General features: G+C 47.9%; 1 protein-coding gene across 1 annotated transcript in view; it reads right to left on the bottom strand.

Moving 5' to 3' along the window:
* Positions 1-13456, bottom strand: part of FBXO10 (F-box protein 10) — a 66035-nt gene that overhangs the window by 10665 nt on the left and 41914 nt on the right. Inside the window, exons 4-7 of the mRNA XM_007968697.3 lie at positions 10326-10475; positions 7242-7378; positions 3236-3306; positions 817-969 (exon numbers count right to left, since the gene is read on the bottom strand). Of these exons, the coding sequence (XP_007966888.3) occupies positions 817-969; positions 3236-3306; positions 7242-7378; positions 10326-10475 (511 nt within the window). The remainder of the gene's footprint in view (positions 1-816; positions 970-3235; positions 3307-7241; positions 7379-10325; positions 10476-13456) is intronic.

A 13456-nucleotide genomic window follows, 5' to 3' on the forward strand; every position in this document is an offset into this window, starting at 1 on the left:
GAGAGGTCGTCAGGATCAGGTGAACCTCACAAGCTTGGCTCGTTCCACACAGTGTGAAAGTGCTCTGAGGACTGTCAGGGCCACATGTCCACATCAGAAGCACATGAACCCACAGTGACAGTGCCAAGGGGGCACCAATCCTTCCCTGCATAGGAGGCAGCCTCAGTTGGAATCCCAGCCCTACCACTTGCCAGCTGTGAGACCCTGAGCAAGTTACCAAACCTTTCTCTGTCCCTCAGTTTTCTCATCTTTCAAATGGGGTTAACAACTGTGCCTCCTTCAGAAGGCAATCAAGAGGATTAAATGTGATTGTGCATAGAAAGGGCCGAGCAGAAAGGTGGGCCTGAGTCACCTTTATTATCATCACTGTATTATTAGAGCTACAGTCCAGACAGATGAAGGCTCTGCCCAAAGTCACTGAGTGAGAATAGGTTTCTTCCTGTGATTATCTTCCTGTGATTTCCCATTATATTTTCAGTTCTCTGGATCAAAAGAAAGGATGAGAGGAGTTAGATGCACATGAGCCAGGGCTGAAATGGTCCTGTTCTTAAGACATGACACAACTCCTGTCTTTTGCTATTTTAAAAGGGGATAAAGCCTTCTGCTGTGTTAACCCCTGGGGTCAATCTGGACTACAACGTGATTTATAAGAGGCTCTTTGTTCTGAGAGGGCCTGGGTGACTGTGGCCTGAGAATGCCTGTTCAGATGAGGTCTTTGAGGCACGGGGAAAGGCAGTGACCTTCTCAGGACCCACAAGCTGGAGATGGAAACTGGATTTCCTGCCTCCCTGGCCCGGTTGGGAACAAGCTCCTCACCGTAGATGGTATTTCCTTCTATGAGGCCTTTGCCTTCGTCTCCCACAACCACGCCATCTGAATAGCCAAAGCAGATGAGGTTACTCCTCAGAACGGGGATCCCTCCACGGCGGATGTCCACACCTCCCCACTGATTCTCACGGATGACATTTTCTATGGAGAGAAGCAGAAAAGAAGGTCAGTACCCAAGGGCCAGCTTCAGTGCTGGCAAATAGGACTTGAACAGTTTCGATCAAGGCCACTCCAGACCAGGAGGCCCTGGCCTTACCCTGCCAGCAATTAGCACTGTAAATCTTGTCTGCTGTCTGATGTTTCAGGGACTTATCTGCTGACTCCTTTCCCCAAGGGCAAGGCTTGTGTCTATCTTTTGCACTCCTATCTCCCCGGCACCTACTTTACCCAATGGCCTTGAGGACTGATGATTAAAAATGAACTAGTTTTGGCCGGGCACGGTGGCTCATGCCTGTAATTCCAGCACTTTGGGAGGCCAAGGCGGGTAGATCACTTGAGCCCAGGAGTTCCGGACAATCCTGGGCAAAATGGTGAAACCCTGTCTCTACAAAAAAATTAGCCAGGTGTGGTGGTGTGCACCTGTAGTCCCAGCTTCTTGGGAGGCTGGGGTGGGAGGATCACTTGAACCCTGGAGGTCAGGGCTGCAGTGAGCTATGATCGCACCACTGCACTACGGCCTGGATGACAGACTGAGACCCTGCCTCAAAAAAAAGAATAAACTAGCTTTGGTGAGTGACTCTGGTGTCCAAAAAACCAACCAAACAAACAAAAAGGAAACAAAACAAAGTATAGGCCAGATGTCTGTAACCCCAGCACTTTGGGAGGCTGAGGCGGGCAGATCACCTGAGGTCGGGAGTTCGAGACCAACCTGACCAACATGGAGAAACCCTGTCTCTACTAAAAATACAAAATTAGGCGTGGTGGCACATGCCTGTAATCCCAGCTACTCGGGAGGCTGAGGCAGGAGAATCACTTGAACCCGGGAGGTAGAGGTTGCAGTGAGCCGAGACTGCACCACTGCACTCCAGCCTGGGCAACAAGAGTGAATGGAGCGCTGTCTCTCAAAAAAAAAAAAAAAAAAAAAGAATAAACTGGCTTTAGAGCCTTCAGAGGCAGACTGTGGCCATCTACCCACAAGCCTGTGAGAAGGCGCTAGCCTCGTCTGTCCTTCTCAGCCTCAGCTCTGAACTCTGGCCACACCCATCCCCTCCTCCTCCTGGGAGCCACCATCTCTCAGGGGTAGGTGAAAGAGTCATGGGTCAGAAGGGTAGTCCATGACACTGTTGCTCCAACACTGGCAGGGAAGACGCAGCCTCTTGGGACTGAGGTGCAATGGCTCAGGAGCCTGTGTGACTGGCCTCTTCCTGTCTCCATGACCCCACTGCAGGCACCTTGTGCACCACACTCCAGTCCCACAAGTGATGTCCACTCGGCCATGCTAAGTCTGTTCTCACAGGCGGCCCTACACGGAAGGTTCTTTCCCAGCTCCTCCAGCCACTCCCACTCAGGATCTGGCTTCCTTGTCACCTTCTCAGAGGGCTGCCCTGACCACACAATCCCAAATGCCCACCCAGTCCCTCTATTGCCTTAATTATCCATAGAGCACTTGTCACCCTCAGATAGGATGTGTCTGCTCATATATGTAGGCTTTGATTTATTTATTCGCTTCCTCTCCTAAAATGTCAGTGGCTGAGAGCCTTGTTCACTGCTGCACCTGTAGCTTCTGGAATGCGGCCTGTATGCAACACGTGCTCAATCTATGTCTGGTAAGTGCAGTCAACGGGATTCCCTGGACCAGTATTTGTGGAATCCCTTTCATACCCCAGGCCTAGCTCTGCTCTGTGCGGAGGCTACACTGATGTACTAGACAGACTTGACCCTCGCCTTGTGGAATTTACCACTTTATAACAGAGGAGACGGACACCACAAACCACTAAGAAATTAAGTCAAAGGCCCTAGAGAGGAGGCATCCTGGGTATAGTGAGTGTATCTGTGTACGATGGGGAAGTCAGGGAAGGTTTCCCTGAGGAAGTGACAATTAAGCTAAGACCCAAAGTATAAGCAGGGGTTAGCCGGGTGGAGGTTTCCAGAGCAGGCAGAGGTCCGAACGAAGACCGAGGAGGGATTCGGATAGGTGGCTGGGCATCGGTGCTTCTGAAACATCTGAGAGCCACCTGCTGATGGCCTGTCGACTCTGGGCCTGGAAGGAGCAGACACCCACTCTGTGCTAGGCCCTCCTGTAAGAAGCACAGCCACCATGCAGCTGGCGTCCCTGAGCTCCAGCCCACAGTCAGAGAAAGAGGCCATCGTCTGTGGGGGTAAAGGAACAGTGTGAGGTCCTGAAGCTGGGAAGTGATGCCAGGGGACCTTGGCCTGGCTGCCAGGTGCCAGGTAGTTCCATCCATACCTGTGATGAGGCCTTTGCCGTTCTCATTCACGGCTATGCCGGCAGCACGGCCTTTGAAGATGTGGTTCCCGCTAAAGTGGAAGGAGAACAAAACAAAGAGGTGAGCCCAGGGCATCAACGTCATGCTTCCAGGAGACCGCCTTCTTTCGTGGAAACCCTGTCTCTACAAAAAATCCAAAAAATTAGCCAGGCGTGGTGGTGTGCACCTGTAGCCCCAGCTTCTTGGGAGGTTGGGGTGGAGGATCACTTGAGCCTCCCTATGGCTCAAGTCCACAGCAGCATAAAAGCATTTCCCAAAGTCCCTTTATAATCTAGGCATATAAAATGTTTAGTTGTCACTGGGACAGCTTGACCAAAAACTAAACCCCCAACTATGCTATACATGCGCAATGATATCCAGTTCACTGTAGCCTCACCTGACTGTCATCTACATATATACCCATGCATATATATATATATATATACACACACACACATATTTTTTGTTTTGTTTTGTTTTTGAGGTCTTGCTCTGTTACCCACGCTGGAGTGCAGTGGCACAATCTCAGCTCACTGCAACCTCCACCTCCTGGGTTCAAGCGATGTTCGTGCCTCAGCCTGGATTACACGTGTGCAACACTACATCCAGCTAATTTTTTGTATTTTTTGTAGAGATGGGGTTTTGTTATGTTGCCCAGGCTGGTCTTGAACTCCTGGCCTCAAGTGATCCGTCCGCCTCAGCCTCCTAAAGTTCTGTGATTATAGGCATGAGCCTCCGCGCCTGGCCTTATATGTATTTTATCCAACCCTCAAATGTTTGAGCCAGAAAATGTTTACAATTTTTTTTTTAAGACATGGGTTCTCGCTATGTTGCTCAGGCTAGCCTCGACCTCTTGCACTCAAGTGATCCTCCCACCTCAGCCTCCCAAGTAGCTGGGACTACCGGCGTGAGTAACTGAGCCCTGGCATATTTTTACTATAAATCTCACCTCCAGAAAGGATCCGTGGCCACCTGGAGAAACGTGTGTGTGTGTGCGTGGGGCAGGCAGAATAAAGATACAGGAGGGATGAGAAAACATTTAGAAGAAGCAGACAGATCAGTGTACTAAGAGCCCGGGATGGGATATTAACTGCAGATGAGCACAATTTGAGTCCTGTGCTTCTCTGCATCCAAGGAAAAAAGAGAAACGTAATAGGTTAGGTAACTTTCTGTGGCAAAAATATATGCTATGGTTTGTCTCATCCAGGCCATTTCAGGGATCTTAAACTTCATTCTGTATCCTGCTCCAGACTCTTACCTCTCATTGCAAAGAAACAAAAGAAAAAAGCACAACTTATTCTCTCAAGATGACTATGTTTTATAAACCCAACACTGATCTGATTATGATATTCCTCACCCAAAACTCTTTAATGGTTCCCCAGCATCCCCAAGGTAAAGCCCAGACTTTTCAGCTTGGTGTATTAGTTTCCTATTGTTACTATAACAAACTACCACAAATTTGGTGGCTTAAAACAATACAAATTTCTGTCTTTCAGTTCAGGTGGTCAGAAGTTGAAAATGGGTTTCTCAGGGCTAAAATCAAAGTGTCAGCAGACCTGTGTTCTATCTGGAGGCTCCAGGGAGAATCCATTCCTCATCCCTTCCAGCTCCTAGAGGCCGCCCGCACTTCTTGGGCTGTGGCCTCATCACTCTGACCTCTGCTTCTGTCCTCACATCTCCTGCTCTCTTATTTATTTTATTTTATTTATTTTTTTGAGATGGAGTCTCGCTCTTGTCACCCAGGCTGGAGTGCAGTGGCATGATCTCAGCTCACTGCAACCTCCACCTTCCGGGTTCAGACGATTCTCCTGCCTCAGCCTTCCGAGTAGCTGGGATTACAGGCACCTGCCACCATGCCTGGCTAATTTTTATATTTTTAGTAGAGATGGGGTTTCACCGTGTTGGCCAGGCTGGTCTCGAACTCCTGACCTCAAGTGATCCGCCCGCCTTGGCCTCCCAAAGTGCTGGGATTACAGGCGTGAGCCACCGCACCCGGCCCCTGCTCTCTTAACCTGATTCCCCTGCTTCCTTCTCATAAGGGCCTGTGGTTACACTGGGCCCACCTGTATCATCCAAAATAACCTCCCTTCATCTTTCTCCAAGGTCCTTCACTCAATCAAATCTGCAAAGTTCCTCCTGCCTTGTAAGGCAACATATGCACAGGGCTCAGGGACTAAGACATGGACATCCTTGGGGCCATTATTCTGCCCATCATGCTTGGCATTCAAGGTCCTCTGCCGTCCAGCAGCAGCCTGCCTGTGCACTATCCCTCTGGCATCTCGTGCCCGGACACACCACATTTCTCACCATTTTCTCAGACATACCCTGAATTTCACTGCCTCTAGCCCAGAATGCCTTTCCCCTGGCCATAAAATCCTATTTACCTTTGAAGCACAACTCAAATGTCAGCTCCCTGACATGCTCAGCTGAGATCACGGCTGAGCTCTTCAGGCAGTCTGCATGAATGCCTAGTAAAGTGCTCATTTTGGTGAGTCTTCCATCATGGCTGTGTGAGTGTGTGTCCGTCTCCAGCATGAGACTATCAACTCCACGGGGCAGGGACTGTTCTTGTCCATGTTGTATATCACTGCCCCCTTATACAGGGTGGCTGGAATGTGTGTTCAGTGAACGGCACACATACATACAAATATTCTTCTGTTCAGGCAATAATGCAGAAGAAGGGAAAGAGCTCTATGACCAATAATTGTTTTTAGTAAGCTGTCTGTAACAGTGAAAAACAGGATTATATTCCATAATTTTTGAACCAGCAATTAGGTCTGGTTCAAAAATTATGGCATATCAAAATACTGGAATATGGTGAAACTTTCCAAGTGATGAATATAAAGGCCATGCATGCAACAACATGGAAACAAAGTACCTATGGAATAATGCAGGGGGGAAAGCGCTCTGAATATACTTGCTGCCCATTAATGCCAGTTATTCTTCTAAAGCACAGACATAACTGTGTGAGCCTTCTGCTCAGAGCCTTTAATGAGTCCCTGCTGTGTAGACAGAACAGGCTCCCCAGCCTCAGCCTGGTCTATGTAAGGCCTTCCTCATCTGGCCCAAGCCTTTCTTTCCATCATTCCTTTCCACTCTGCTGTGTGGCACAGATGGTCTGCCACAAGGACATCAAGGGTCATGCTGCGGTGACCACAGGGCCCAAGATATTCTGGGACCATCCCAATTTAAAATATTCTATAGCACTGTCACACCATGTCAGATTTTTTCTCAAGCCACCATGAACGGTTTGCTAACCCCTGAATCTGCTGTGCCCTGCTGCCTTTGCTCATGCTGTTCCCTTTGCTCATGCTGTTCCCTTTGCTCATGTTACTAGGAACATCCACCAACTCCTCCCTGCCCCCATCTGCATGAGTCCAAGTCTTACCCATATTCCAAAGTCTGACTCTGATGCTACCTCCTAAATAAGGCCTTCCTACATCCTCCTAGTCAGAATGAGTCTCTCCTTCTCCACTCTGACAGCATTTATCACAGTCTGCCCCATACTAGAGGTGCGATGGCAGACAGGGTCCTAGGACTGCCACTGCCGCCTCTCACCTATCACTTATATCAGTCCCTGACCATACATGCTTTCGTGCTGAGGCCAGGGCCCGCACCAGGATGTTGACACAGCTCCTCCAGTCACCACTAGCAACTAACTGAAATTGTTAGGTGAGCTGAAATCTATGTTCCATCCCTGCCTTGGGGTACTTCTGTGCCCATTTCTCCAGGCTAGAGTAAGCTCCCAGGGAGCAGACTCTGCCCATGTTGAAAGTGCTCAGTAGTGACTGCCAAATAGAACGCCTACACAGAGTTAACTGGAAGGGCACATAAACACAAAAGCAGCCGTGTTACTGGCGTGGGATGATGAGTGAAGTCTCTTCTCTGCTTGCAGCTGTACAGTTGTTTCCGTAAAGAGTGTTTTCAAATGGAGGAGAGACAGGGAGGAGGTTAACAAAGACGAAGGAGGGAAACAGCAGCACACACCTCACGACGGGGTTTCCGTGGTACAGGATGTAAATGCCAGCCTCCTTATTGGAAAAGATTTGATTGTTCCGGATGATGCCTTTCCCATTGCCAAGGACGACAATGCCAGAGCGAAGGCCATGGTGGATCTGGTTACACTGCAAGTGAAAATGAGACACCACAGAAGTCAGATCAGACATGCCGGCGAGAAGCAGAGTGCCCAACTGCCGCCCACATCTCCACGGCGGGATGAACACAGTGGAAAAAATGACATCACTGTAAGATCCCTAACCCGTGACAAAGGGAACGGGTCGTGCTGCCACCATGCCCTTCCTGCACCAGTACACACATCAAAACCTGTAAGGGAGACTATGAAGATTGGAGTCTTCGCTGCCCAGGCTCTTAGGAGGGCTCTTGGTCTTCACCTGCAAGGCAGGCTACCGAAAGTTTCAGAGCCTCTAATGAGTCCCCCAAACACACAATCATTTGGCCAGGCCATAACTTCCAGGGTCCAGGGAGGCCATCTCTTGGGGAAGGGCGGCACCCCAGGGCAACCAAATGTTGGCCAAGTGCAGTCCTAAAGGGGCCACATCCACAGAGGGGTCAGAGTCATTTGACTTCTAGTCCTTTCTCATTTAGGAAGGGTCAGCGGGAGATGCAGACACTGGGGTGCCAAGCTGTCCCATGGGGCATAAGGTCTTATGAGCTACAGGATGCCAACAGATACCTTTCTGGTTTTTTTTTTTTTTTTTTGGTAGAGACAGGGTTTTTGCTTCATTGCCTAGGGTGGTCTTGAACTTCTGGCCTCCAGTGATCCTCCCATCTTGACCTCCCAAAGTGCTGGGATTACAGGTGTGAGCCACTACACCCAGCAAGATATTCATTTCTGATATCTCTTTGTGTGAATGGGAAAACAGGTGCAGGATTATATAGTAAGTACATTTGTGGAAGAGCCAGATCTGAAGCCTAGTTTTTCTCTTTCCCATTCCAGTTAGTTGCTTTTGCACAGTGACTTAATATTTTTAGATTAGAATAATAATACTATTGTCTCACTCTAATTGTTAACTTATAGCGGAAGGCCAATTCTATACTTTGCAAATTGGGAAGTTAGCTGTATCTCTTCCAAAACAATTTCACAGAAATAAAGTTCTAGTTGGTTTTAAAGTGTTTCGTGTGCAAACTCTCCTTATTCTTACTCTTTCTGGATTTTTCCTGAAGGATTTGGTAGGCTCATCAGGGTAACCACTGCCTAAGGGAAGTCCCGCACAGGGCTGAAGAGCTCCGAAAGGAGTGCACAGTGGTGTTTCCATCCCCATACTCTTTTACAACACCAGGACTAAAATGTACCACTCCCTTCCCCCCTCCACCTGCTGTCCCTCTATCCTCAGAAGGGCAAACCCTCTCATCTCTCTAGCCAGAGGGGCAATAATTTCCTAAGCCAAGACCATGCATCTACCACTAGCTGCGTGGCAGAAACACAGTGAGGGGAGGGGGTGGGCAGGAGACACTGGCTAGCTGGGTGTATTTTCTTTTCCTTTTTTTGAGACAGGGTCTCGCTCTGTTGCCCAGGCTGGAGTGCAGTGGCACAATCATGGCTCACTACCATGCCATAGTCATGGCAGCCACGACGTGCCAGACTCAGGCGATCCTCCCACCTCCCACCTCTGCCTCCCAAGTATCTGGGACTACAGGTGTGAGTTACCATGCCTGGCTAATTTTTAAAATTTGTTGTAGAGACAGGGTCTTGCTATGTTGCCCAGGCTGGTCTCAAACTCCTGGACTCAAGGGATCTTCCTGCCTTGACCTCCCATAGTGCTGAGATTACAGGCATGAGCCACTGTGCCCAGCCTTCTCTCTGTATCTTTATGGGCAGTCAAGATATAATGGGTTCAGACATCACCCTTGAGTCAGACTGCCTGGATTCAAATCCCAGCTCTGTCACTAGGTATAGGACTTTGGGCAGGATCCTCTGCCTCTTTGTGCTCTATATCTTTACTACAAAATAGGGATAATAATAATTCTTCGTGGGGTTCTGTAAGCATTAAATGATAAGTAAATATCTACAAAGTGCTTAAAAAAGTATCTGGCTATAATAAGCATTATGCATTAACGGTGGCTATTATTTTTTCAAGCCCATAAAAAGTCTGTTACAGGCCGGGCGAGGTGGCTCACACCTGTAATCCCAGCACTTTGGGAGGCCGAGGCAGGCGGATCACGAGGTCAGGAGATCGAGACCATCCTGGCTAACACAGTGAGACTCCATCTCTACTAAAAATACAAAAAAATTAGCCGGGCATAGTGGCGGGTGCCTCTAGTCCCAGCTACTCGGGAGGCTGAGGCAGGAGAATGGCGTGAACCTGGGAGGCGGAGCTTGCAGTGAGCCGAGACTGAGCCACTGCACTCCAGCCTGGGGGAGAGAGCGAGACTCCATCTCAAAAAACAAACAAACAAACAAAAAAATTCTGTTACATTTCCCAACTTCTGGAAAATCTGTCTCTCAGTACACATGTAACAAAATTTCTCCCATACCCCATAAATCTGTATAAAAACAAAACAAAAAACCCCCAAACCCCAAACCTGCCTCTCAGGAAGAGCCAGAGCAGAAAAGGAGCTGCTCTCATGTCATTGGCCACATACTCTAGGATTTTAAGTGGTTTTCACACTGGTAGAAAATCGAACTCAATATGGTCTCACAATAACCATGAAACAAATAATCTTCGGAACTAAATATCCAAAATGTGCTTTTATACAAATGAATAAACTAACTTGGTGGGGTTCGCTGCTGTTGTTTGTTTTTGGATCCAAGTGTCTTTAGGGCAGACATCATTCTCTTTATCCTTATCAAACTCAAAGCCAACCACAGCATACGAGGGCTGAGGGCCCTGTGAGGTTTTCCTGTGTTTCTGGTCCTCCTCCTTATTAATGGGGAGATGACCAGAAAATGACTTGTCCAAAGTCACTGCTAATACACAAGGACACACAGAGCAGGAGCCACCTGCAAACAGGAAGCATGTAAATACAAGAGGGCCACGTGTATTTAAATATCCTCACAAAAGGTTTCTGAAAACCAAGAGTCACCCTGAATAGGGAACAAACACAAAGTACCAGTATGAGTGGGTTGGACTTTTTCCGGATGTCTACACCAGCCTCTGCATTGTGGTAAATGTTGTTGCCAGCAATCAAGCCACCGCCCTCCAAGCGAAGAAAGATGCCTGACGCTCGGCAGCGGTAAATGTCGTTCCTGAGCATGATGATCTAAGTAGAAAAGAGAAAGCCATTTATTTTCCTGTTACAACTATTTTCTTAGAAACCACTGGAGGAACACCTGAGTCTTTTCCTCACCACCTCATCCATGCCATTTACCCCATAGGCGAGAGAAATGCCTCAATGCTGGCACAGCCGTGCTCCCGCTGCGTGCTCCCAGGACACAGCCATCTCCAGGCCCTGCCTGGCTTTGCCCTGCAGGCTCCTTAACAGTCTTCACATTGTTTTTTTTTTGTTTGTTTGTTTGTTTGTTTTTTAAGACAGGGTCTTGCTTTGTTGCCCAGGCTGGAGTGCAGTGGCACAATCTTGGCTCACTGCAACCTCCACCTCCCAGGCTCAAGTGATCCTCCCCACCTCAGCCTCCCAAATAGCTGGGACTACAGGCTAATTTTTGAATTTTTGTTTATTTTTATTTTTACTATGGACGTGGGCTGTAGTAATTTTGTTTTTAATTTTTCTATTTTTTGTAGAGATGGAATCTCCCTATGTTGCCCAGACTGGTCTGGAACTCTTGGGCTCAAGCGATCCTCCCACCGTGGCCTCCCAAACTGCTGGCATTACAGGCATGAGCCACCACACCTGGCCCACACTGGTCCTTTAACTAAAACCTGGACCGAAGCATGGCCCTGTGCTCCGTATTCAGAACCTGCAAGCAGCACAGTGGGATGATGGGATAGAAAGGACGCTTAGGGGAAGATGGGATTGAGTGGTCTTCAAACTCTACATGCACTAAGGTTGCATGAAGATTTCCCTAGGGGTCAAGGGTGCAGCTACTTTTAATGAAAAAAAGTTCCAGGTCCACCACTTCCAATGCACCTCCACTAAAATCCACCTGTCTGAGACGGCATGGGCAGTAAGGTACCACACAGGTTCTCCGCTCCCACCTTCCCTTCCACTTTATAAAACAAACACCTGTTCTTCTACATCCTAAATCTTTCATGGTGCATCACCCTGGGGTGGAAAACTACTGATACTCCAAACCAAGAGATGATTAGAAATATTGGTATAACAAAGCCTCCTTCAAACAAGGTACCATAACCCAGCAACCTGCTAATAAAGGGATATATTTCCAATGACATTTTTTCTTTTTTTTTTTTTTTTTTTTGAGACGGAGTCTCGCTCTGTCGCCTAGGCTAGAGTGCAGTGGCCGGATCTCAGCTCACCGCAAGCTCCGCCTCCCAGGTTCACGCCATTCTCCTGCCTCAGCCTCCCAGACATTTTCTTTTTATATTTAATAAGCACAGTTGGCTCCCAATATCTGTGGGTTCCACATCCATGGATTCAACCAACTGTGGATTGAATATACATTATTAAAAATAATAAATAATAAAAATTATTAAAAAACAGGCCAGGTGTGGTAGCTCATGTCTGTAATCTCAGCACTTTGGGAGGGCGAGGTGGGCAGATCACTTGAGGTCAGGAGTTTGAGACCAGCCTGGCCAACATGGTGAAACCTCGTTTCTACTAAAAATACAAAAATTAGCTAGGCGTGGTGGCAGACGCCTGTAGTCCCAGCTACTCAGGAGGCTAAGGCAGGAGAATCGCTTCAGTCAAGGAGGCAGAGGTTGCAGTGAGCTGAGATTGCGCCGCTATATTCCAGTCTGGGCAACAGAGTGAGACCCTTCTCAAAACTAAAATAAAACTGAATTAAAAAAAAAAAAAACAGTATAGGCCGGATGCGGTGGCTCATGCCTGTAATCCCAGCACTTTGGGAGGCTGAGGTGGGTGGATCACCTGAGGTCAGGAGTTTGACACCAGCCTGGCCAACATGGCGAAACCCCATCTCTGCTAAAAATACAAAAAATTAGCTGGGCATGGTGGCTCATGCCTGTAGTTCCAGCTACTTGGGAGGCTGGGGCAGGAGAATCGCTTGAACCCGGGAGGCGGAGGCTGCAGTGAGCTGAGATCGCACCACTGCACTCTACACAGTGAAGACTCCGTCTCAATTAAAAAAAAACAAAACAATAAAAAAAACCCAACCCACCAACAAACAAAAAAAAACCCAGTAGAAGATCTATTTACATAGCATTTGCATTGTATTGGGTATTATAAGGTATCTAGAGATGACTGAAGTGTGGGAGGATGTGTGCAGGTTGTGTGCAAATACTACACCATTTTATATAATGATTTGAGCATCTGTGGATTTCAGTATCCTGGAACCAAGCCCCTATGGATACCAAAGCATGATAATATATAAAAAATCTGGAATACATCTATCTATGTTGTCTTAAACAATTATAGATTAATAATAAAATACATTATTATAAATTGTGTGCTACTAATAATATGTTGCATTAAGATAAAATTCTGTGAAGGCTAAAGTAGAACAAGAGTATAAATTGTAAGGTTTCAGCTTCTGCTTAGGATGGAGAAAGTAGAAAGAAGAGATATACACAAACATAGCCTTTTTGGAACCCATCAGAGCTGAGGCTGCTGGACAACTAGCTAGCCTGAATGCTGCAAAAAGACAGGCGCCTCCAAGGAGACGAGGCCTGAGCACTTCCCTGCTGAATGCAGGGCTGCATGTGTCACACAAGCCAACGAGGAGAACTCAGCTAACATTTTCAATGCACTATTAAAGGTCAGTTGTGAACTAGTGTGAGTGCAGAAACTCTCGGAGTAGCTGCACCTGTTCACTTTTCTGTGGCCTTCACTAGGTGCTCATGGAGAAAACTGCAGGCAGATGAGAGACTGGAGACAGCACCCTCCTGATGCAGGCTGGGGACGAAAGTGAGAGAGGCATTAAGCCCCTCATGTGTTCTTTCCCCCTAATTTTCTTTTTTTTTTTTTTTTTTTTTGAGACGGAGTCTGGCTCTGTCACCCAGGCTGGAGTGCAGTTGCCGGATCTCAGCTCACTGCAAGCTCCGCCTCCCGGGTTTACGCCATTCTCCTGCCTCAGCCTCCCGAGTAGCTGGGACTACAGGCGCCGCCACCACGCCCGGCTAGTTTTTTGTATTTTTTAGTAGAGACGG

The sequence above is a fragment of the Chlorocebus sabaeus genome, chromosome 12 (assembly GCF_047675955.1).
Source record: "Chlorocebus sabaeus isolate Y175 chromosome 12, mChlSab1.0.hap1, whole genome shotgun sequence".
In the NCBI taxonomy this organism is placed as follows: Eukaryota; Metazoa; Chordata; class Mammalia; order Primates; family Cercopithecidae; genus Chlorocebus; species Chlorocebus sabaeus.